The sequence below is a fragment of the Hibiscus syriacus genome, unplaced genomic scaffold (genome assembly GCF_006381635.1).
Source record: "Hibiscus syriacus cultivar Baekdansim isolate YM2019G1 unplaced genomic scaffold, ASM638163v2 tig00016563_pilon, whole genome shotgun sequence".
NCBI lineage: Eukaryota > Viridiplantae > Streptophyta > Magnoliopsida > Malvales > Malvaceae > Hibiscus > Hibiscus syriacus.
The window spans coordinates 1,045,442-1,071,930 of NW_024062387.1; the positions used below are offsets into that span (position 1 = coordinate 1,045,442).

Sequence of the window (26,489 nt, forward strand, 5' to 3'; positions counted from 1 at the left end):
GCTATGTTGGGGGTTGACATTGACTTTCATTCGTCACAATGTGCAATGTTGAGAAAAGATAAAGAAAAAGGTGAGGATGAGTACAGAGCCTTACAGAAAGATTACCAGGAGTTATATAAATCCCGAAAAGCATCAGGACCCAGTCAATCGACGGTACAAATGACCAGAGAATTGAACATTGAGAAAAGACGAGTTGAAGATCTAAAAGGGAAGAATAGCTGTCTACTCAAAAGCCTGGAAAAAGGAAAGCAAAAAATGGAAGATTTCGAGGTCGACAGACGAGAGCGAATTATAAAACACAAGGCTGAACACCGTGAGATCATGAATGAAATGCAAAGAGAAAGAGATCGAGCCAAAGATTTAGAAGAGATGAAGAATGACATCTTTGTTAAATTTGAAGGCGAGAAAAATAGCATGTTCAAGGGATTTGAATCTGAGATGAACCAGTTGATTGCTGAACTTGAAGTCAGAGGCCAAAAGATGGAAGAATCCAATGTTGAAAAAGAAAAATGGGAGCTGGAAAGGAAAAATTTCAATACCAGACTTGAGGTAGAACAAGAGGTGGCTAGCAATTGGATGCAAAGATGCAGAAACAAAGATGTTCAAATCCAGAAGCTTAATCAAAGAACGCAAGAAGCACGAACAAAACTTGAAGAGGATTTGGATCAGTCTAGAAACAAAAACTCAGAGTTTAATGCTTACATTTTGCAACTGGAAGAATCATTGTTTCAAGAAAAGGTTCGTCTAGGACCTAATGATCTCAAAGAAAGTAATGAGGAAAATGCTTCACTGCGAAGACGCATTAGAGATCTTGAAAAAATTCTGCACAATTGTCAAGTCAGAATCACTGAGTTAGAGCAAACTCTTGAAGGAACAACTGAACGATGGCAAAAGTCAACTGAGTTCTATGTCGAAAGAAGTGAAGAAAGAAGCAATATGGTGTTCGAGGCCATGGTACAAATGAGCGAGGTTGCCAGATATGTTGGGGAACTAGCTGTTGAAGCCGAAATAATTGAGCATCACGTTGATCCAGTTTCTAAGTGTGGAAAGAAGGTGTCATGGTTAATGAAAGAAATTATAGAGCTTAATAGGAAAGCTACGCCTTATCTGTAGTTCTGAACTATTATAAAGAAACTTTTGTATGCCGATGAAAGTTGTTCTATGACAGTTAACTTTTTGGGATCAATATCTTTTTGCATACATACATTTTGCATACATTCATCATTCATTTCATAATTTTCGCTATGAATTATTTTATTTATTAAGTTAAAATTCATTAATTAAAATTTGAAAAAATAATATTAAGAGATTTTTCAATCGCAGTTACTCTGGCCAAAAGAGAAATACTACATCACTACGGTACTAGACAAGCTACTAAGAGAATTATGGAGGATAAAATACAGCGTATTGAAGAACAGCATCATAAAGAACAAGAAGAAATGAGAATGAAGTTGGAAAAAATTGAAGCCAGCATTACAAATTCACAAGACAGTATGATGAAGAAGATAGAGGATATGTTTAAAAGGCAGGCTATTATTGGAAAAATGCCTGAAAATCCTGTATCTTTTGACCAAGAACCCATATATCCTCTAGGTTTTCCACCAGAATCAATTTATCACTCTGGTACTACCCCTATACAAATCAATGCTCGTACATCTGCATTACAAGAAGTCAAATCACATGAAGATCAACAAGTGGATCCTGCATCTTCAAGCAAAAATCCACTTATATCAGATGTGAAAGTAGGGGATCTTAATACTGAGAATTTGATCCCAGATTTAAATGAGCTGAATGAGAAACAAAAAGTAAATGAAGAACTGACCAGACAGATCAAGAGTTTAGAAGAGCGAATGAAATCCGTGGAAATAACTGAATCATTCTATGGATTTGATGCTAGTGAGTTGAGTTTGGTTCCAGACCTAATCCTCCCTATCAAGTTCAAAGCTCACGAATTTGATAAATATAACGGTACTACATGCCCTTCATCCCACATTACTATGTTTTGTCGAAGAATGGCAGGATATGTGAAGGACGAGAAATTGTTAATTCACTGCTTCCAGGATAGTTTGACAGGACCGGCTTTAAAATGGTATACTCAATTGACCAAAGCCAACATTAGATCCTGGAAAGATTTGGCTAAAGCATTTTTAGAGCAGTATCGCCATGTGACAGACATGGTCCCTGATAGATGGACTCTCCAAAACTTGGAGAAAAAGAATAATGAAACATTCAGACAGTATGCCCAGAGATGGCGTGACACTGCGGCTCAAGTTCAACCACCTTTGTCAGAAAAAGAGGCCACAGTTATGTTTGTCCATACATTGAAGGCCCCTTATTTAAATCATCTAATGGGGAATGCAACCAGAAATTTTGCAGATTTGGTCATTTCTGGAGAATTAATTGAAAATGTCTTGAAAAGTGGCAAGATTGAATCGAATGATGGGTCTAGTTCCAAAAGACCTACATACCGGAAAAAGGAGAATGAGGTCAACAATGCCAATTCTTATAGCAAAGATTCATCGAAAAGTGTTACAATAACCCAACCAAGGGTTAAGAAAGAGGAAACAAACACTAATCGAGCAGAGTCCAGAGGATCTCGAAAAGAAAATGAAAGGTTATCTTTTACACCTTTACCAGTATCATATGCAGAGATCTATGATTCGCTGTTAAAAGCAGATGTTATACGGCCCTACCCTTTGGTTCCCATGCAACCACCATTCCCTCCTTGGTATGATACAAAGGCACACTGTGTTTACCATGAAGGAATTACAGGACATTCTATTGAAAACTGTCTAGCATTCAAAAGGGTAGTTCAAAATTTGATCAACACTGGGAAGTTGGAATTCAATACACCATCCACATCAAGTCATCCATTGCCAAATCATGGAGATAAAAACGTGAATACAATTCAGGAAGAGAACAGAAAGAAAGCAAAGATTGACATTTCTGAAATTAAATCTCCATTTGTTTGGATATTTCAACAGCTTTCTTTAGCCGGTATAATTCCACAACAATTCAGGCCAAAGCAGAATGAAGGCAAGAATTATTGTGAATATCATCAGGAGAAAGGGCATAAAATTCAACTATGTCCTGAGTTTAGAAACTTGGTGCAAAAATTGATGAACAACAGAGAAATACAATTCTTTGAAGAAGAACCCGGGAAAAAAGAAGATGATGTTTGCTCATCAGAGGATTCTAAACCAAATCAAAGAATAAATGATCCTGTGATCATTAATGTGAAATCATCCACGGTGATTCCGGCACCAATAAGGCCAAAAGTAGTCATTACCACTCCTCTACCATTTCCATACAAAGATACCCGCAGGGTACCTTGGAATTATACTACCAATGTTTCAATGGTAGGAGGATCTGATTCTCTAATAGAAGAGAAAAAACAGAGTTTGAGTACAACATCGACATCTGAAGCAGTGAGCGAAGTCGGTTTCTTTACGAGAAGTGGGAGATGTTACTCTCCCGAAACATCTAATGCTTCAGAACAAGTGAAAGCAAAAGGAAAAGCCATGGCAATACCTCAGAAGGTATTTGAGGATGAATCCCTTCCAGCATTCAATGAACCTGTGACAGAAAAGCAAGCTCAAGAATTTTTGAAATTCCTGAAACATAGTGAGTATAGTGTGGTTGAACAACTACACAAACAACAGGCGAGAATTTCTATTCTTGATCTTTTGATGAATTCAGAAGCGCATAGGAATGCTTTGATGAAAATCCTCAATCAGACATTTATCCCCGAAGATATATCCCTCAATAAACTTGACAGAATTGTGGGACATATAGCCGCCGACAATTACATAACCTTCACAGATGATGAAATACCAGAAGGCGGAATGGGGTCAGTAAAAGCTTTAAACATCACGACACATTGTCATGGTCATGTGTTGCCAGGAGTATTGATTGACAATGGGTCTGCCCTCAATTTGATGCCTCTAGTTACACTTCAAAGAATGCCTCTGGATCAATCACACATGAAGAGTTATCAGAATGTGGTACGAGCCTTTGATGGTACCCAAAAAGAAGTGCTTGGGAAAATGGAAATACCTTTGTTAATTGGCCCAGTAGTGTACAATATTGACTTTGTGGTGATGGATATCCACCCCACATATAATTGTCTATTAGGGAGGCCATGGATTCATTCAGCAGGAGCCGTTCCTTCTTCATTACATCAGAAATTGAAATTTGTTGTGGATGGACAACTAATATGTGTCAGTGCTGAAGAAGAAATCATTGCGTCTATAACAAGCAATGTTCCATATATCGACACCAATGATGAAGCTCTTGAATGCTCTTTTCGAGCTCTTGAATTTGTAAATACAACTTTTGTTGCAGAAGGAAGGAAAATTCCATATCCCAGATTGTCTGATTGCACCAAGATGACGGTACAACAAACTTTAGGTATCGGAGCTAAAGCTGGGAAAGGTCTAGGAAAGAGTCTTCAAGGGATTTCAGTTCCTATCAATATAAAGATGAAAAAAGACCGTTTTGGGCTGGGGTTTAAGCCCAATCTTCAGCAAAAGAACAAAGAGATGAAAAGAAGATGTGAAGACAGAAAGGCAAAATTGAAAGGAGGAGAAATCCTTTGGAAACACATGTCTTTCCCACAGTTGAGGACAACATTCAGATCAGGGGGAATAATTAATGTGGAACAGCAGCTTGTTGAAGCCTTTAAAGAAGAAAAGTTGACGAAAGATCAAGACATAGTTGAAGAAGCTATGAATGGATTATTTATCAACATGATCACGAATAACAACAAGACTGGCAAGTACTTGGATATGATTCGACCATGCCTTCCTGGAGAAACACTCTCCAATTGGACCACTGAAGATCTTCCTATAGTTTTTAATATTAATGCAGAGTAATATTCAGAACTAATCTTTATGTTTAGATCAAAAATATGAAAACTTTTTGTTATCTTGTAAAAGAAATTATGTTAAATATAAGGAACTTTCTTTAAAATTTTCAGATGACAATCATTCTTTACATTTTCTTACATTTTTACATTTATTTATTTTCATAAATTTACTATATTCTTTCGGAAATGTTCCGACTTAAATTTGCAGGTGTCACCGTGTTAATAGCATGTTTATTCCTAGATTTAATCCAGTGATAAATTTAGAGCAGCCTATATGTCTGGAAGAAATCAATGGTTGTGAAGATGAACTGGAATGTGATATTCCTACTGAACTATTAAGATTGGTAGAAAAAGAAGACAAACAAATTCTACCCCACAAAGAAAAGGTTGAGACTGTGAATTTGGGAACAGATGAAGACAGAAAAGAGGTGAAAATTGGTACTACTCTGACAGTCCATATAAAACAAGAATTGATGAATCTCCTTCAAGAGTTCAAAGATATCTTTGCATGGTCTTATCAAGATATGCCTGGTTTGAGCACAGATATAGTGATACATAAGCTTCCAATCAATCCAGAATATAAACCAATCCAACAAAAACTCAGAAGAATGAGGCCAGAAATGTTGTTGCAAATCAAAGAAGGAGTGATGAAACAAATCAATGCAGGTTTCCTACAAGCATCTAAATACCCAGAATGGGTAGCCAACATTGTTCCCGTACCAAAGAAAAATGGAAAAGTTCGAATGTGCGTGGATTACAGAGATCTCAACAAAGCTAGTCCGAAAGATAGTTTTCCATTACCCCACATAGATACATTGGTGGACAATACTGCAGGGCATGCATGGTTTTCATTTATGGATGGATTTTCAGGATATAATCAGATAAAAATGAATCCTGAAGACATGGAAAAAACAACATTTATAACCATGTGGGGCACATTCTGTTATAAAGTGATGCCATTTGGATTGAAAAATGCAGGGGCAACATATCAAAGAGCCATGGTAACTTTGTTTCATGACATGATGCACAAAGAGATTGAAGTATATGTAGATGACATGATTGCCAAATCCAGAACGGAAGAAGAACATATTCAAAATCTGAGAAAGCTTTTCCAGAGATTGAGGAAGTATCAATTAAAGCTTAACCCTGCTAAATGCACTTTTGGGGTAACTTCCGGAAAACTTTTGGGATTTGTGGTCAGCAAAAAAGGAATCGAGATTGATCCAGATAAAGTAAAAGCAATTCAAGATCTTCCACCACCCAACACAAAAAAAGAAGTTCGAGGCTTTTTGGGAAGATTAAATTATATATCTCGGTTCATTTCTCAATTGACTGACAAATGTGATCCAGTGTTCAAATTACTTCGAAAGAATAATCCTGAAGTCTGGAATGAAGAATGTCAGGAAACTTTGGATATTATTAAGAAATATTTATCCAATGCCCCCATTTTAGTATCACCAATGCCTGATAGACCATTAATTCTCTATTTGACGGTCTTCGAAAATTCGATGGGATGTGTACTAGGACAGCATGATGAATCAGGAAGGAAAGAAAAAGCTATTTATTATCTGAGCAAGAAATTTACTGATTGTGAAGTTCGATATCCACCAATACAAAAATTATGTTGTGCTCTAGTGTGGACTACTCGAAGACTCAGACAATATATGTTATACCATACTACTTGGTTGATATCAAAACTTGATCCTTTGAAATTCTTAATGGAATCACCAGCTTTGACAGGCAGAATGGCTAGATGGCAGATGTTATTATCTGAGTTTGATATTATCTATGTCAACCAAAAAGAGATAAAAGGAAGTGTCATAGCTGATTTTCTCGCCAGTCGTGTATCAAATGATTATCAGCCTTTGAACTTCAATTTTCCCGATGAAGATTTGTTGTGCATATCCATGAATGAAGAAGTCAGAACAAATGATGAATTTGCAACTTGGAAGCTTTATTTTGATGGAGCATCTAATGCTTTGGGACGAGGAATCGGGGCAGTGTTAATTTCTCCTGAAAATGTTTATTATCCATTTACAAGTAGACTGGAGTTCTTTTGTACCAATAATATGGCGGAATATGAAGCTTGTGTCATGGGGTTGAAAGCAGCTATAGAAAGAAAAATCAAATTTCTCAAGATATATGGAGATTCATCGTTAGTGGTGTATCAATTGCGAGGAGAATGGGAAACAAAAGATCCCAAATTGTTGGAATATCGAAATTTTACACTCGAATTAGTAAAAGAATTTGAGAGAGTTACCTTCAATTATCTACCTCGAGAAGAAAATCAAATGGCAGATGCTTTGGCTACATTAGCTGCTATGTTTCAGGCAAATAAGAAAGTTGATATGATGCCAATCAAAATGCAAGTATATGAAATTCCCGCACATTGTTATAGTATGGAAGAAGAGGTAGATGGTAAACCATGGTATCATGATATCCTGCAATATATCAAAAATCAAAGTTATCCACCAAATGCATCAGAAACTGATAAAAGAACCTTGAGAAGAATGGCTGCTGGATATTTTCTTGATGGAGAGATTATGTATAGAAGAAGCAGTGATCAAATGCTGTTAAGATGTTTAAATACCAGCGAAGCTCGAAATGTCATTGAAGAAGTACACAGTGGAATATGTGGAACACATGCAAATGGTCTTTCCATGGCCAGAAAAATAATGAGATATGGATATTATTGGGCTACCATGTACACAGATTGCACTGATTATGCAAGGAAATGTCATAAATGCCAGATATATGCAGACAAGATTCATGTACCCCCATCTCCTTTACATGTAATGACAGCACCCTGGCCATTTTCTATGTGGGGAATAGATGTCATTGGGGCAATCACACCAAAAGCATCAAATGGACATTGCTTCATCCTTGTGGCAATTGATTATTTTACCAAATGGGTTGAAGCTGCTTCATATACCAATATTAAGAGATCCACAGTCTGCAAGTTCATAAAGAAAGAGATAGTTTGCCGGTATGGCCTACCAGAAAGGATCATTACAGATAATGCTCTGAACCTGAACAACAAAATGATGACCGAACTTTGTGCACAGTTTAAGATCAAACATGCAAATTCAGTGGCATACCGTCCAAAGATGAATGGGGCAGTTGAAGCAGCAAATAAGAACATCAAGAGAATCATTACAAAGACTACTGAAACTTACAAAGATTGGCACGAGAAGTTATCTTTTGCTCTATATGCATACCGAACTATTGTTCGAACATCTACTGGGGCAACGCCTTTTTCTTTAGTCTACGGGATGGAAGCAGTCTTACCAATTGAAGTTGAGATTCCATCGCTTCGAATATTGAGAGAAATAAAATTGGATGAATCTGAATGGATCCAAGCTAGAGTTGATCAATTAAACCTTATTGAGGAGAAAAGATTGAAAGCTATTTGCCATGGACAGATGTATCAAAAACGGATGATGAAGTCTCATGATAAGAAAGTACATCCAAGAGAATTCCAAGAGGGTGATCTAGTACTAAAAAAGATCTTGCCTATACATAAAGATTTCCGTGGGAAATGGATGCCTAATTGGGAAGGGCCATACGTTGTGAAAAAGGCCTTTTCCGGAGGAGCATTGATCTTGACAGAAATGGATGGAAAAATTCTGAAAAATCCAATAAACTCAGATTCTGTCAAGAAATATTATGCTTGAAGAAAAAAAAAAAAAAAAAAAAGAAAAAGAAAAGAAAAAAAAAAGAAAAAAAGAAAAAAAGGGGTCAAGGTGAAAACCCACAAAGGGCATCTTGTAACCAAAGGAAGGATTTGAGTTGAAAACCTGAAAAGGCGGCTCAAATGTAGGTTGATATTAGGCATCTGGCAATTGAACTCTCTTAAGATTTTGATGGTTTGGAAGAAGCTTCATATCTACAAGCATTTTGACAACGATTGAGATCTTCCAGACAAAGGCTTACATCATTACTCTAAGTTGTGTCAACTTGATTAAATTAGAAATACTTATGCTTATAATTTGTTGAGACATTTGAATTTTTATTATTCTTATGATTGCCAGAAATTTGAATACAATTCTATCTATTTTAAGTTCAATTTATTTGAGATTCAATTTATTTTTGGAAATTCAATTTATTCTTTTCTATTGAATTAACATAATTTTGAAATAATTTAAAGATTTCTGAATATCACTTTATGTTAATACTTTTAAATACATGGAATACAAAGTCAGCAAATCATCACTAGCCATGAACATCAAGATTATTACAAGTGGTGCTACCGACAACGAGATCGAATCCGTTAATTCTACTCATCAATTGATCCAACCGATCACCATTCAGTTCTTGCACATCTGTTTTCAAAGATATACTAAAATAGTAGAAGATGATCTTTGTAGTACTGATTCCAGCAAAAAGAAACAAGACATTGATATCACTAGGAAACATGTTTCTATACAGATCCTTGTATATGGTTTTTAAGGAAACCTAGAAGCATTTCCACCTCATCAGGTTCAAGTGGAGTAACTTTATTCCTTCCAACCCATACTAGATTCCATTTTCAGAACTCATCGAGAACATACTTCTGGACACTCGAAGGTGGCTCATTGTCATAGGCTTCAGAAGCCTTACAGACCCTTTCTGTCAATTCGACACTTCCTGAACATGTTTATAAACAATTCAACCTTTTATATGTGCTCAATAGCATCTTCTGGAAGTGTTCTTTGAATTATCTGATCTGGTTAGAAGAACATAGCATCTTCTGGAAGTGTTCTTTGAGTTATCTGATCTGGTTGGACAGAACATAGCATCTTCTGGAAGTGTTCTTTGAGTTATCTGATCTGGTTGGACAGAACATAGCATCTTCTGGAAGTGTTATTTAAGTTATCTGATCTGGTTAGAAGAACATAGCATCTTCTGGAAGTGTTCTTTGAGTTATCTGATCTGGTTGGACAGAACATAGCATCTTCTGGAAGTGTTATTTGAGTTATCTGATCTGGTTGGACAGAACATAGCATCTTCTGGAAGTGTTCTTTGAGTTATCTGATCTGGTTGGACAGAACATAGCATCTTCTGGAAGTGTTCTTTGAGTTATCTGATCTGGACAGAACATAGCATCTTCTTGAAGTTTTCTTTGAGTTATCTAATCTGATTAGACATAATCAAACATTGAATTTAGAAAATAAATTTGCCAATAGCATCTTCTGGAAGTGTTCTTTGAGTTATTTGATCCGAAGAAGTGTATCAGCAGCTTTAGTTATTTGAGCAGCACGTATAAAATTTATCAATTTTATAATTGATGAATCTGGACCACATTTCTACATAGATATTGAAGTTTCAGCACTCGAGAATCCCATTCTTGTCAAGTATAACAGTTTATTTTCTTCATCAGAATTCAAGATTTCTTGGTATTAAAAGAACTATCGATATCTGTGAAGTCATCTTTGAAAGGCCACTTCATAATCAGATGAGCTGTTATCAGAATCAACATGTTGCCTGAATGCAAGCTTTTCAAGAGCTTATACAATTGAGTTTATTCTCAAGAAATTTTTGTGACATTATATCTACCTCTACATTTGTCAAGGAGGATAGATTCTCTGATTTGAAGAAGAAAGATTTATTGGGTTTCTACAACTGAAGAAATATTCAGTTCACCAATCTGAAATCAAATAACTTAACATTCATGCATCATATTTTAGGTGTTTACAAAAATAGGTGCATTTTCATTCATTTTTATTCTTGTTGAATTGTTAACAGGAATTTCAAAGATTTTAGCAAAGATTCAAATTCATCACTTGATGGATCATCATTTCCAAAGAAAGAGTTCATAATGAGAAGAACTCGTCATCTGAAGAAGGAAGAAGAAGTTCATAATGAGAAGAACTTGTTCAACCTTTTGCTTGAATTCATCAAATTGATGGATCATCATTTCCAGAGGAAGAGTTCATAATGAGAAGAACTCGTCATCTGAAGAAGGAAGAAGAAGTTCATAATGAGAAGAATTTGTTCAACCTTTTGCTTGAATTCATCAGTTGATGGATCAACATTACCAGGTAAAGTTCATAATGAGAAGAACTCATCTGAAGAAGGAAGAAAAAGTTCATAATGAGAAGAACTCATCAAGAGCTTATTCAACCTTTTGAATGACTCTATCACAAAAAGGAGGTCATCATCATCCCCAGCAGAAAGTTCATAATAAGAAGAACTTATTTGGAGAAAAAGAAGAATTTATTCAATATCTCCATAATAATCAAAGTAAAATCAAATGGATAAAAAATTTTATTATCTTTTTATCTTTGCCCTATTCTTGTTAACACAAGAATGAGCAAAGAGGGGCAGCTGAAGATACTAAATTTTTATCCATATTATTATTATTATTATTATTATTATTATTATTATTATTATTATCATTATTAATATTATTATTATTATTATTATTATTATCATTATTATTATTATTATTATTATTATTATTATTATTATTATTATTATTAATTTATATTAAATATATTAAATACATAATAATATTTACAGGCCCAATTACAACTGGACCGGTCCAGTTACAAACCAACCAGAACCGGTCCAAAACTAACTAGAAACCCTAAATGTGTAGATTTCCAGTTAGGGTTTCCTAAACCTAATCCCAGCCGCCTCATCATCACAGCCGTTGGATCTGAGAGATCCAACGGCCCACACTCATCCAGCACAAACCCTAGGGTATGATACCCTAGGGCCACGTGGCCGCCGCTGCTGCTGCTTCCAGAAGCCCTCACCGCCTCCGCCGCTGCCACGTCCCGAATGATGCTTCCAGAAAATCAACGCCAGCCGTCCATGCAAGGCTACAGGGTGAGTCACCACTGGTAGTCCGGTGACTCACCGAGTCCCCCTCTTCGGACCGGTCCGAGACGAACACCGGTGGTGGCTATAAAAGCCACCACCCACCTGAAAACAGAGGAGAGACGGAGAGACAAAAAGAAGAGACAGAAACAAAAAAAAAATACAGAGAAAAACAAACTATACCAACGATCTCAGCAGCAAAGAACCAGAAGAAAAAAAAGAAAGAAAAAGGAAGAAGAGGCTTACCAAGGAAGCCTTGACCGTCGCCGGAAACACTGAACATCGCCGGAGAACCAAAAATACCGAAGGTATATTTACAGATCTGCTCCGATTGGGAGCCATTTAAGGAAAAAGAGCATCGGAACCGTCCTTAGGACGGTCCGATCTATCTATTAGTATAAGAATAATTTTTTCCGGCCACCGGATGCGGTGGCCGACGGTGACATTCACGACGGCACACGGTGGCCGACCGGTGACCGGCTTCCCTCCGGTGAGGGAAGCTAGAGAGAAGGCAGAGAGTTTAAAACTCTCTCGGTTTAGAGAGAGAGAAGGAAATGAGGAATGAAATGGTTGGCCCTTCGGGCCAGCCGATTTGGACATTTATAGTCCTTCCCGAACGACGTCGTTTCGGGAAGGACTATGCGCGTAATTACAAAATAGTTAAATCCCTTCCGCAGTCCTTCATATTTGTAAACTTTACATTTTGGTCACTAAACTGAATTTATAAGAATTTTAATTCGGTCTTTGAATTTTAATTTTATTCATTTTAGTCTTTTTAATTAAAATAATATATTTAGGATAAATGACAGATTTAATCCCTTAATTTTAATAAATAATTTTTTAGTCCCTAGTTCATACTTTTAATTTATTTTATTATAAAATTTGAATTTTAGATAATTTTATTTTGGTCATTAAATTATTAAATTAGAAAAAAATATATATTTAATCCCTATAATTTTAATTAATTAGGAATTAGATTTAGTTTTATCTTATTCATAATTTAGTTATATGTTTTCATTTTATTGCTTAAAATATATTGTTTTAGTGATATTTTTATTTTATTATACTGTTAAATATTTATATATATATTCATAAATATACATATAAAATTTTTTAATATCGAAGAAAAGGACAGTCTTAATACAACTGGATGTCCTATTCTGATATTTTAAAATTAAAAAGTAAACAATATTATTTAAATTAATATTTATCAATATCAAAGAAAAGAGCTGTCTTAAAGCACCTAGAAGTTCTTTTCGGATATTTTTAATAAATAAATATTTTTTAATAGAATTATAAATTAAATATATTTTTGCATTTTAATAGAGACAATTTATAATTAAAAAGTACCAATTTTGGGCGTTGTAGGGGTGCTAATCCTTCCCTAAACGTAACCGACCACGAATCCCTTTTTATTATTAAAAAGAACGAATTTTTGGTTATAAAACGCAGATCAGTTCATCTTTTAAAAATGGTTTTCTTAAAAACTATTTTAAAAGAAAATTTTTAGGTATTCGACCTACCTAATCCAAAAGGTCGATGGCGACTCACAAATTATTCTCAAAATTATTTATTAACATCACTTTTCCCGTCAAGTTAAATATTTCGTGCCCGGACGAAAACAGGTTACGACAGCTAGCTCAACATATATACGTACGTACGTACAACATACATATAGTTATTTTGGTTTTTAATTTCGACACGTTTCTATTTATGTATCCTTTCAACACCACCAAATGCTTGCTCCCTGTTTTCCAGTCATTTATCTACCGAAACCTCTCTTTGAGCAGTACTGAGAAGCTTAAACTAATAGATTCAAAAGGCAGATTATCTGCCAGATCGGATGAGCGAATTTGCCGAGAAGTTGTGCCTCAATTTCGTTGGACCGCTAGCAAGAAACCCGACGCTTGGTTCAATGTAAATTGTAGTTGCTGCAATACAGGCACCGGTGAATACCATATGACAAATTAAAAGAAACTTGCTCTTCAAGTTAGGCCTCCCTCCACAGTGAACTTTGGTAACTTCAGTAAGAGACTGGTGAGGGAGGCTTTCCAATTCCCTATCACCATTATAACTCATCATTTTTGGTGATCCTTCTGGGGTTTTATCCTTCCATGTTCTGCACCTGTTTTTGCTTCCCTAGCATACAGTCTCTTGTTCCAAGAAGACCCCCCGCACTCGCTGTTGCAGCTATGGAAACAGAGCCAAAATATTCAACAAAGCTTTCTTAGAGGTCGAGTGACGATCCCGATTAAGATAAGGAACACGATGAACGAAGACGATATTATGTCGGCGAGCCATAGGCAGCTGTAGGGGCCTAAAATGGTTGCCATAGGTTTATCCGTTGGAAGGGGCTTGGACCATATGCAACGAATTGGTTCCAAGTTATAGGTTGCGGGTTCTTTCTACCCGACATAAAAAATACTCGAATAAAATGTAAAAAGAAGTTGGATTTTATGGTGAAATGCTTATTGAATTAAATAAATCATTACAGTATCACCGATTCAATCACAAACATGATCAGATTACAAATTGCAAAATAACATTACATATCTGTTGACACAGCTTAAACACAGATTAACAAGCACAAAGCACTTCACAGGCTTAAAATTCAAACTCAAAAGAAACCTTTCAATATGTTGGGAACACCAATAGTATGCTGTATTCCCAACTCATTACTTGTATATCACAAAACCAGTGAATCCTTGGCATTTATACTTTGCTTGGCAATTGTTGCTTGCCTTTCTTTGGAGTAGTTTCAGGGTCTTCCATAGGCAACTTCGACCACGGCACAGAATCTGCCTTATCAACCCTCCTACGCATGAACACTGATAAGCTCAACAATAAACACACGAGAGCAATCATCGGAAGCAGAATGCGACCACTTTTTCTTGTCGGCCAACACTTCAAAACCGATTCCACAGGCACCTTACCGTCGAAACTACCCATCAAATTATTCATCTTCATGATCTCCACCCCATTTAGGATAGCATCAACCGTGTGTGCCATGCTCTTGTTTGAAGGTGCAACTGCTACATTCACAACACTAGAAGGATCAGCATCGACCACAAAATCCAGATAAAACGGGGAAGCCAACATGTAATTCGTAACAGCAGAGGGATCCAAATCCTTAAATACCAAATGTCCATTAACATGAACATTGAAAAACAACAACCCAAGGGATACACTAGCAATATCACAGAAATGGAGCCTGACAAGATACTTATAATCCTCAGTCACCGGAAACTCCCACGAAAGGATTGCATTAGGGATCGAGGCACTCTTGCTCTCGATCAACCGAGCCGAATTATATACGTTATCGGGACCGACTTCACAGCTTGCACCACCTTCTTGGTATTTAATACTACCACTAAAATACACCCTGGTCGATCCTTGGTTCGATTTAAGGTACTCATCATCGGGCACCCAAGTTCTCCACAAAGAATCATTAAAAGGAGTAACTTTAGCACCCCCTACAGTTACCCTATGAACAACTTCAAATGCTCGTTGATTCAAACCCTCAAAACTCTCGAGTTTATCACCATTCAAAGACTGAGCAGTTTCCGGTATCAAATCTTTAGGTGCAGATATCACTTCAATCGCATTAACAAAGGCAAATTTCGATTTCCCAGCAGGAACAAAAGTAATTTCAAGCTTTTCTGAATGAACGCAAAGCAGATATTCTGTAACCCTAGGACCCAACGAATTCCCGCCACTAAAATTGGTCAAAGCCACCAACCCATTAACCAAAACGTGAAATTGAGAGTCAACGAGATTCAATTGTGGTGTACTGAATCGGTGGAAATGGAGACGTACCATATGTGTCCCTGGATCTTTGACATCGAAAACGTATTTCGATTGCGCCTTGAAAACTCTGGCGGTGTGGTAGATCGGAGGCAGAGCCGGCAGTAAAGTCCCGGCACAGAGTGAGAACGACTGAGGTGAAGAGAGATGCGCGTGAGTTGAATCGTGCGAGTCAGACACGAAGCGGCGATTGTCTACGGTGGAGTCCAGGAAGGCGCCACAATTGACTAGATAATGGTCCACCGGAGAGAAAGACAAAGAAATATCACAAAAAAGGAAGAAGTAGAGAAGGAAGAAAGAGAAAGCCGATCTCATACGTAAAATTTCCATGGGAGAAACCGATTCACTGATCAAAGAAGCATGAGAGGAAGCGAAAGTAGATGTGACTCGAGCTGAGTTATCGCGATGTTTGAACGAGTGAAGACAGCTGTCGGTTCTTTTTATAGCTTAAGGGATGGAGTAGGTGAGGAAAGCGCGTTGCTGAAGGGGTAAGCAATCCACCCAAATAATCCTTCGTTTCAGAAAAAACACACCACATCCCATAGTTTATACTTTACTCCATTTGGACGTTCAACTTAATTTCTAGTGTCTTGTATCTGTTTATCGGCTACACCCAGCCAATTGGAAAGATCAAACCAAGGCAATTGTGAAAGTAACCTGTTTTAAATGGAAAGTTGTGATTAACTTAATGATCCAATTTAGATTCCCTATGTGGTGCACTGGTCCCAATTTTCATGGACTTGTCCTATGTACATTTGTTTGGGCCTGTAACTCAACCTACATTCCTAAGTCTAACCAAACTTAAGGCCCCTTTTTAATAAATTTTAATTAGGCTGGGTTACAATAACAATTGGGTCAGTTTTATTGGTCTAAAATACACTCAAAGAATTTGAATTAATGCATTCTATCAATTTAGGTTTAATTAGAAAATAAGTACCCGAACTACACCGTTTTTTTCTAAATATGTGCTTGAATTTTTTTCAATTCATCCAGGTGTCTGATGTTGCAAATGTTATCACTTTAGGTGCTCCGACTATGACAGCCGTTAAAAAACTCCTTTAAGTGACAAGGTAATTTTAAAAGTAGTATAGTTTAGACACTTATTTTCTAATTAACCCTAATATTTATATGAAGTTAGAGTTTACTTATACGGTACAAAACTTTTAAATTTTATATATTTTAGGATCATTATATTAACTCGATTAATGATTGAGATTAAAACTTTTAAATTTGAAGATAATTCACTTTTTCTGTAAAATTTCCATTATTTCTTATTGTTAATCTCAACCATATGTTTATATATATCTAAGATAATATTTGTTGACACAATGTAAAGTTTAAAAGTTTTACTGAATCGTTAGCTAAGTGATAAATAGATGAATGAGATTAAAAATAACAAATGAGAAGAGTTTTAATGAAAGAAATAAGTGAATTGTCCTTAAATTTAAATATTTTAATCTCAGTCATTAAACTCAGCTAATCGAACAATTCAAAAACTGTGTAAAACTGTTAAATTTTACATTGTTTAAGTAGATCATAGCCTTATATATGAAAAATTATTTCATGCATTGATCATGGGGGAAATCCCACAAGGGGAGTTCTAATGTTGTCATATTTTATGTTCAAGGCTAAAGTTATAATCTTTAGGAATTGGAGTTTGAAGTTTTGAATGAGATTCAATAACTAGAATTTATAGTTTAAGTTTTAATGTTTAGGATTTAAATATAATTTAAATTTAAAATATTTAAATATATCAAATTACATTTAAATAAATATACTTATGGAATATGTTTTCCCATTACAAGTGAATGAAATAATAATCATATATATATATATACATATTGGTTGCCCTTCGGTTCTAAATTTTGTCTTGACTAATCTGGACAGACCCGAGTCGCATTCATAGTTCTGATGGGTGAATCTCCCATTAAAGATTTTCAATTGATTCCTTCTAAAAATAAAGATAAAAAGAGTCGATTAGTCTTGTTCAATTGATTCCTTCTAAAAATCTTGAATCTAAATATATTTATTCAAAAATAAAAAGAAACAAAAAATATATTTTAGAAACAAATCTTCGTCTCTCCAACGATCTACTATCTCACTTTATATCCCATTTACTGTAAAATATTGATTGTTTTTTAAAATTATGTGCTATTAATTTGATTAACATTGAAATATAACAATTGCCTGCCATAGTAATAAGTCAATAAAGATACAGGCTCCTTATTGGTGGCAGATTGTGGTTGCTGAGGATTATAAACATTCAAACGATATTCTAGTCTAGTCTGTGAATAAAAAGAAATTATTTGATAGATCCGATTTAATGGTTTATTATATTATTAACGGTCTCAATAAATAAAATTAATCTATTTTAAAGTAATTTTAAATAATTACATACCCTTTATTTACATGTAGAAAAGAGATGAAAAATCACCTCGAAAAAAAAGAGATTGATGAATTTTATTGGTTAGAATCACGAATAATCATTATTTAGGAAAAATGCTATATTTATTTTAATATGTATTAAAAGAAAATAATTTTTTTTACATATTCATTATTTTTAAGAAAAAATATTAAAATTTTGGGTTCTGACGTGACGAGTTAAATTCATCTAATAATTTTTCGTGAATTAGGGTTGAGAAAACACCCAACCCTGAACCTGACTAGAGCCGCTCACGTGAACTATATAATAATTGAATTTGGGAAGTTGAGTGTTATGCAACACACTGGTGTGTTTGGGGTTCCTTTCATTTCAGACGCTGGAATTTGATATCAGATAATAAAGGGATGTTATTTATTTATTTATTTATTTTCTGAGAAGAGAGGGCACGGGTAAGGGATAATGGTTCACCCAATAGCTCACAGTATTTTCTGAGACAAGAATGGATATAGTGCCGAAAAGGAAAACTGCATCTTGAATGAGGATGAGACAAAGCATATGTCTTGCAATAGAATGGGACTCATGTGAACATCGCTTTTTCACATTCATACATTTTGTAAGAAGATGCCAAAAGGTTCTTCTTTTTCAACCGTAAATGCACCCCCTCTCTCTTCAAATTATTCTCTTACTAATCTTTTTAACTAAAAAATAGTAATACGGATCAAATTATTTCAGTAATTAAAAAATAATTGTCATTCTTAAAAATTATGAGTTCAAGTATCAGTTATCGTAGAAGAATGATTGAGTATTTAAAATTAATACTACTTTATTTTATATTATAGATGAATTTATAAAATTTAAAGGAATAAAAATACATTATGAATAAAAAATATTTAATTTATAAATTTATAATTTTTTAAGGAAACTGTATAACTGTTCTTCTCGAGTGAATGGGCCGACCTAATTTCGTTATAATATTCACCCGTGAATGGGTAGGCAATGGTGGTGGGGTAGAGGCAAGAGTGCAAAGGTACTCACGAGATAAAAAAAAATTACGCCAATTCCAAGGAAAGTGACATCAATAACCCAATAAGTGGACCCATTCACTCACTCTCCGACACTACAGGCCAAGCAGCAAAAAACCAAAACTCCTATTTTTGTTCACAAGATAAAAAGAAAACAGTGTAAAGAAAGTCTCACTCTCACATAATGCCCTTTGTACACAAGAGTGCTACCTCCACGTCATATATTACTCCATTTGTCTCTCTTCCCGTATCAACAAAATCATTTCCAACAATGGAGTTGGTAAGTAAGAATGAGTCCTTCATTTACAAACAAAAACAAATGATTTTCTGGTCTTTGTTTCCGAACTATTTCATGTTCCTTGACATACAATGTGTACTTACTTTGCCTTGTTGATCTTGCAGGTAACCAGTATGTCCATGGTACTTGTGTTGGTGCCATTAATATTAGGAGCTGAGGCCAGGAAAGGAAGGGTGTTGGAGTCCTTTGAGTACACAGCTATGAGTTGCAGAGGACACACTGCATCGATAACGGATTTCGGCGGAAGCGGTGACGGTAAAACATCGAACACCAAAGCATTTCAAGATGCAGTTAATCATCTGAGCCAGTATGCATCCGATGGCGGGGCTCAGCTCTATGTTCCTGCTGGACAATGGCTGACTGGGAGCTTTAGCCTCACCAGCCATTTCACTCTCTATCTTCACAAAGATGCTGTTCTCTTGGCTTCTCAGGTTTGGTTCCCTACGTCGAATTTCATGTCGAGAGTACCTCGTCGGTCCATTTGCCGCGACACTCGAAGCTCGTAAATTGGACTTATAAACGGTTATATCTAACTTTTATGGCTAATGAACTGGTTTAGGACATGAACGAATGGCCCGTTTTGAAGGCGTTGCCGTCTTACGGTCGAGGAAGGGATGCAGCCGGTGGAAGGTTTGCCAGCCTTATATTTGGAACTAATCTCACTGATGTAATTGTCACAGGTAGATTCTTAAGCTGTGCTTACACATTTATCAGTATCCATTTTACAATAATAAATCTGTTTATGCTGTAATAATCAGGGGCCAATGGTACAATCGACGGTCAAGGTGCATTCTGGTGGCAAAGTTTCCACAAGGGAAAACTGAAATACACCCGACCTTACCTGATCGAATTCATGTACTCGGACAATATCCAGATTTCCAATGTAACCCTTCTCAACTCTCCATCGTGGAATGTTCATCCAGTTTATAGCAGGTATCTTCAATCACAGACGTCCACGTGGCAAAAAAGGGACATGATTGGTTGACCTCTGTTTTTTTCCTTCATTATTTGATGCAGTAACATTCTTGTACAAGGCATTACCATTATTGCTCCTATTACATCTCCAAACACAGATGGTATCAATCCAGGTATGGTTTTTTTTTTTTGGTTTCAAGCCAACAATGATTTTAAAGAAATTTAGGTTGTTAATGTCTAATTACTTTTTGTTTGAATTTGATGATCAGATTCTTGCACAAATATTAGAATTGAAGACAGCTACATAGTTTCTGGGGATGACTGTATAGCAGTGAAGAGTGGTTGGGATGAATATGGGATTTCATTCGGGATGCCGACCAAACAATTGGTCATTAGGAGGCTCACATGCATTTCTCCTTACAGCGCGGCCATCGCGTTGGGAAGCGAGATGTCGGGTGGGATCCAGGACGTGAGGGCCCAAGACATCACGGCCATCCATACGGAATCCGGGGTCAGGATCAAGACTGCTAGAGGAAGGGGCGGATTCGTGAAAGACATATATGTGAAGGGAATGACTCTGCATACCATGAAATGGGTGTTTTGGATGACGGGGACCTACAAAGCACATGCCGATAATCACTATGACCCCAATGCATTACCGGTGATTCAAGGGATCAATTATAGAGACGTCGTGGCGGATAACGTGTCGATGGCGGCTAGGTTGGAAGGGATCGAAGGAGACCCTTTTACTCAAATCTGCATATCAAATGTCACGATCGGAATGGCACCTAAGGCTAAGAAGGTGCCGTGGACTTGCACCGACGTTGATGGGATCACGAGTGGAGTAAGTCCTCGGCCATGTGAACTACTACCGGATCAAGGGCCGGAGAAACTCAAGGCTTGCGACTTTCCGGCAGAGCCTTTGTCTATTGATCAAGTGGTGCTCAAAAGTTGTACCCTAAGGATGAATTACGTGTGATCTGATGCTAGCAAAGTAAAACCAAGTTGGTAGCTATCAGTACTAAAGTGCTCTCAGAGTTGAGAGCTTTCAAATTTCTGTATCTTAATTTACTTTATGAAAGTGTCACATTTCATGTAATATATAAATCAAATGAATTCTCATCGACGAATGTGGTATCTAATCCATGATCACGTGCTTGGTTAAATGTCTTCTCGCTTTTCCCGCCACAGTAGTATCTAATCTCACACCGAACATCAATTTCGCCAAATCCGATAAATTAGCCTTTGGCAAAGGCTTCACAATTCATACCATAGTTGTTTGTATTTCCATTCCAACGACGTCAGAGTTCATCTCAAAAAGCTAATAGCTGCCTTCATCAATTCTTGCATTATATCCCTTGAACATACAGAGAGTAGATGTTCTAAATATTCAATGCAATTCGGTTTTGGAATGTACAGAAGATGTTCTAAAGAAGACTCATTTGGTTCTAAGTTTTGAAGCATGTGTAGAATTCAAGTTGGTAATGAAGAGCTAATTCGGTTTTGGCAAGACCTTTGGGCGATGGACTCTCCGCTCAAGGTTATTTTCCCTTGACTGTTTTCCATTTCTTCAAACAAGAGTGACAAATTAATTGAGTTCGGTGAGTTTAGTTAATGGGCTGGTTTTGGAATGTACAGTTGAGAAGAAATTTGATTGGTTGGAAATTTGAACAATGGTCAAATTTGATGTCAACCATCTCTATATTCAGTCTGTCTAAAGTGTCCAATGATGGTCTGATCTGGAAAGGTAATGAGGTTGGTGTCTATTCTGTTAGTTCATGTGTTAAGGTGTGTTCTTTGGGTTCGGAGGATGTTCATTTTTGGAAGAACATCATGCGGAGAGGATTGGTGCCTCCAAGAGTGGAGTCATTTATGTGGCAGGTGGTTCTTCAGAAGCTGGCAGTGAAGACAGAATTGGTTAAAAGAGGGGTTTTGGGAATTGAGGATGTTTTATGTCCACTGTGAAAGTTGGCGAATGAATCTTCCTCTCATTTATTCTTTTCTTGTTCTGTTGCGTGGTCATTATGGAACAAATTCATGAAGTTTTGGAGACTCAGTTCGATTTTTCATGAAAATGCTCAGAGCTTTCTTCTAGCTTGGGAAGAATTGAAATCTAATTATGTTATTTGGCCCTTTATTCCAGCTGTCGTCCTTTGGACTATTTGGAAATTCAGGAATGACATTGTGTTCGAAAGAGGGAAGATAGACCAGTCCGACTTATTTTTCTTAGCAAGATTTAGGCTTACTTCTTGGTTTTTAGTCAAGTTCAAAGAGATTTTTATCCCAAGGACTCTCTAATCAATGACCCCTCCCTAGGGGATTTTTGTTCATCCTTCAACAAATCGATTGTCTCTAAGCTTTCTTGGTCCCCTCCTCCTAAGGGATTCATTAAAATGAATGTTGATGCTGCAATTAGCGGTGACTGTAAGAGAAGTGAAATAACTGGTATTTTAAGAGATGATGCAAGTTCGATTTTAGGTTCTTTCCAGGAGGCTTCTGGCCCAGGTCCACCTACTTTGATGGAGCTAAAGGCAGTTCAAAAGGGTTTATCTTTCTTCAATTCTTTTCGAGGGTGTATTAAGGGTCGGTTGATAATTGTAAGTGATGGCAGTGGAATGGGTTAAGAATGTTGAAAAATGTCCATATGTGTTTGTAATAATTGTCAAGGACATTGTTGATAGGCTTAAAGAATCGGAGGGTGTAATTAGATGGGTTGCTAGGACTGTTAATATAGAGGGAGATTGCTTAGCTAAGGCTGGAATAGGCCAAGTACAACAATGTTGTTGTTAGGGATATTTGTTTTTGGTTGTCGGGTTGTTTTGTAAGGGGTTATTATAGATGTTTTAAATTTTATGTATCCTTTTTTATTATTAATGAAGTATAAGGCATTTTTTCTTCATTCCGTTGATTAAAGGGCTCATTTAAGAGTTCCATTAATCATAAAGAGAGTTTTAACGAGGCCTTCAATTCTTATCAAAAAAAAAAAATATATATATATATATATATTCAATGCAATTGTGGCAGGATTATAAGCATTACAGATTGATAAGAACGAACTGCACTAAGAATTCATCAGTCATCCAATATCATACAGTATGCATGCCAATAACTGAAAAGGTAAATTAGGAACTCATCAATCAACGCTATGCTTAAGCGAATGAAAATTTATAGTGAGTGCTGAACACTTGCAAAGAAATATGAGCCTTTTATAATTTCTAATATAGGATGACAAGGATACATGTACAACCAATCGACTACTATCATGATACACCACATCACAACTCATACTAGCATAACCCAACGGTTGTATATGTCGACTGGTTAGAAAACATAAGGCCTCATACCTAAACAATCTGTATACAGAAGGGTATAACTTCATTACATTCATATGATTCACCTCGCAGGTTGCACTTTTACATTTTTTCTTATCATCGAATTCGGGGCAGCATCACCAGCCTTTCTCAGATTACAAAGCAATGCATCACGCCCTGTCAAAACTACCTTGAAAAAGCTATCTATTGCCTTTGAAAGATTATCCAGCCCTTGTGCTAGTTTCTCTTCCGTTGTTCTCAAATCCGAAACAGAATTCTTGAATGACTCCCGTTCACTAGGACCCACTCCAACTTGGAGCAAAGTAAACAACTTCTTGACACATGCATCAACAGCCTCCAGTTCTCTTAGAACTGTAAATTCTCCACAAGAAAATATATTTCTTATTTCAACATTCAAGGTAGTTTGAACAACTGAAAAAACTTGTGCCCATGGTAGTGTATTAGGAACAGTTAAGTCTAACAAATTCTTGGAAGAACCAGAGAAAGCAGCAGCAAAGACACTACAAATGTATGTTGTTGCCACCTTAGCTCCATACATAGCTCGCATCAACACCTTTCCTTTAGAAGAGTTCCTAACCTTTGGCAAGTTCAGTGATTCCACAAGGTTGTCCAAGATCGGCCGACAAGTTTCAACTCTCGGGTTTTTGGAGCTAATGTGCTGTTTCCAGCTATCAAGTGAGGAAGAGGCCCGTGTGAACTGCTCTGGGGAGTCGGACTCCAACTTATGCAAGACAAACTGAAGCATGAGATGGCCTTGGTTGAGGCGTGTAAGCTCAGAGGTAAAAGCATTACTAATGTCGAGCAGCTTCACACTAATATCCAGGTAAACATCCATCCATTTTTCATCCCAATCAGTCACAGGGAGGTCAAGCTCAGTTATCAGGTTTTTTATGTCACAATGGATCTCAGAAAGTGACTCCATTGCCAATTTCATCCATGACAAGCTGAGGATATCACCCTTATCCTTGGGCACAAGTTTTTCCAGCCTCCCTGATAAGGTGGCCTCAAAAGTGTTCAATAAAGAAAGAAGTCTTGGAGATAACTGAGAACTCTTAGGTGGTATCATTCGGAAAGGATTTCCAAAATGGAAGAAAGGGCGATTTGGTTCCTGAGGACGACTCATCTTGACGTATTAACTGCAAAAATTAAAAGAACAAATCCAATCATCAGAACTCAAACTCAAATCACATTAATAATCCCATGGGTTATAATAGACAAAAACACCCAGAAGTTGCCATAAGTAATCATCTTTATAATTAAAGCACAGAAGCTTTAAAACCATAATCTCCATAACTACAATTAACCATTAGTTCCAGAACACAACAATAAGGGAGTTCCTCCCAAAACCCCACTTGTTTCTAATCAGAAGGCAAATTAAGTTGAACCCTACATCGAGACTATACCACATAAACATCAAAATTCATAATCAATTAGATTAGCTGAATTTTGTGGATTAAGAAAAACGATTAACCCCAGTAAAGACCAATTGTTTTACACCAAAATCATGACAATATATGCAAAAGATATGGTGAAACAGTAAAATAAGGAGACATGTTTGAAAACAATCAAGTCAAGGCAGCAAGCCAATATCTCCTTGATTACCTTCATTTCCTTTATGGTCGTCCAAGAAAACACTGAAACCACATATTTGAAAACAAATCTTTAACATCCGAAGTCATAAACACGTAAACTAAAGCCAGATCTAATAAAAACTATCACAAATATATCCGCAAACATAAAGTCAAACAAATCTGAAAGTAAATAAACCAATTATATATATATATATATATATAACCTTACCCAGTATTAGATCCTTAAATCCGAACAGAAGTGAAAACTCTCGACAAATTGATAGGACCTTGTTAGGAACTGAAGATTAAAAATGACAACCTAAAACTAAGATTCCTCAACTACAAAATTTTATCGAAATAAAAAGAAGCAAAAAAGGAACAGAAACAAATCATAAGCCTAAACCTAACAATCTTCATCTCATAATAGAATAAAATAATTTGCGTTTCTTTAGAATCGCACAGAGAACAGATAATTGAAGCGATCTAAAGAAAAGTAAACACAACGGAAATGAAAATAGAGAATTCCACCTGATTTAGTACTTCGTAATCAGGAAATTTCTATGAAATCTTCGAACGCGTATTGGGTATTTGGTTTGGTCTTTCCGTTGAAATTCCGCCTTGGAAATATCAAATATGTAGTGGTTGATGAGAGTATTGATTTAACCACTGCCTGTCACGAGTATTCTGTCACAGAATACATACGTGGAGGACAATGATTGGGGAGAAATGGGAGATATTGTCGTTTTTGTCTTACATAAAGGCCGTCGGCTAGAATTTATCTTTCAACGGACCAAACTCCACACGTCAGCTCTATTTAACAAAGCCTTTTTTAGAGTTTGTTTGGTCGGTGGAATTTAAGATTCTCATGGTAATGAAATTCACATTTTTCGTTTGGTTGATAGGGAATGTCATTCTCGATAATCTTATATTATCAATAGTAAATTTTTTGGATATATTACCGGGAATGTCATTACCTCCCTTTCCTTAGGTATTATTGGATTACCGACGTTTTAGACTAAAATGCCCTTAAAAAATTCTTTGCAAAAATATATTTATTCTTTCATTGAATAATAAAAATTCTACGAAGGTTAAATTATAAATTTATCCTTAAACTATTTTAGATTTACAAAAATAATTCTATAATTAAAATTTTATATGAAGTTCAGGGATTAAAATAAAATTTTACCCTTTCATTAAACTTTTTTATATTTTCAATTTTGTAAAAAAAATTATATAAATTTTATGAATTTAAATTTTTTAAATAAAATATATAAATATTTTTCAACTTGTTAAAAAACAAATATATAATAAGGATAATTTAGTTATATATACATTCCAATAATCTTTAATTCCTTTAACCAAACACGGTAATCTTACATTCCTGCTAAACCAACCAAACACAAAATACAATATTTCCAGTAATCCTATTCTCTGGTAATCTTTTATTCCCACTGGTAATCTTACATTCCGTGAACCAAACGCACCCTTAGTAT

The 26,489-nt window shown here is 36.0% G+C and overlaps 3 protein-coding genes across 5 annotated transcripts; 1 reads left to right on the forward strand and 2 right to left on the reverse strand.

Moving 5' to 3' along the window:
* Positions 1–14,194: 14,194 nt before the first annotated feature.
* On the reverse strand, positions 14,195–15,895 carry LOC120208460 (probable receptor-like protein kinase At5g24010). The gene has a single exon (XM_039207744.1). It carries the CDS (start codon positions 15,803–15,805, stop codon positions 14,384–14,386), a length of 1,422 nt encoding a protein of 473 aa, XP_039063675.1. The 5' UTR covers positions 15,806–15,895; the 3' UTR covers positions 14,195–14,383.
* Positions 15,896–19,148: 3,253 nt separating this feature from the next.
* LOC120208461 (probable polygalacturonase) lies at positions 19,149–21,188 on the forward strand. Of its 2 annotated transcripts, XM_039207746.1 has the most exons (6): positions 19,149–19,160; positions 19,283–19,609; positions 19,738–19,858; positions 19,937–20,111; positions 20,196–20,266; positions 20,363–21,188. In XM_039207746.1, the coding sequence occupies exons 1-6, from the start codon at positions 19,152–19,154 to the stop codon at positions 21,070–21,072; spliced, it is 1,413 nt and encodes a 470-aa protein (XP_039063677.1). In that variant the 5' UTR covers positions 19,149–19,151; the 3' UTR covers positions 21,073–21,188. The 2 variants fall into 2 exon arrangements, with proteins under 2 accessions (XP_039063677.1, XP_039063676.1); XM_039207745.1 differs by lacking the exon at positions 19,149–19,160 and having other exon boundaries at positions 19,235–19,609.
* A 2,122-nt stretch (positions 21,189–23,310) lies between these two features.
* LOC120208462 (protein BPS1, chloroplastic-like) lies at positions 23,311–25,614 on the reverse strand. Of its 2 annotated transcripts, none has more exons than XM_039207747.1 (2): positions 25,525–25,614; positions 23,311–24,561 (listed from the first exon to the last, which is right to left on the reverse strand). In XM_039207747.1, exon 2 carries the CDS (start codon positions 24,546–24,548, stop codon positions 23,487–23,489), a length of 1,062 nt encoding a protein of 353 aa, XP_039063678.1. In that variant the 5' UTR covers positions 24,549–24,561; positions 25,525–25,614; the 3' UTR covers positions 23,311–23,486. The 2 variants fall into 2 exon arrangements, with proteins under 2 accessions (XP_039063678.1, XP_039063679.1); XM_039207748.1 differs by lacking the exon at positions 25,525–25,614 and adding an exon at positions 25,226–25,329.
* Positions 25,615–26,489: the final 875 nt, after the last annotated feature.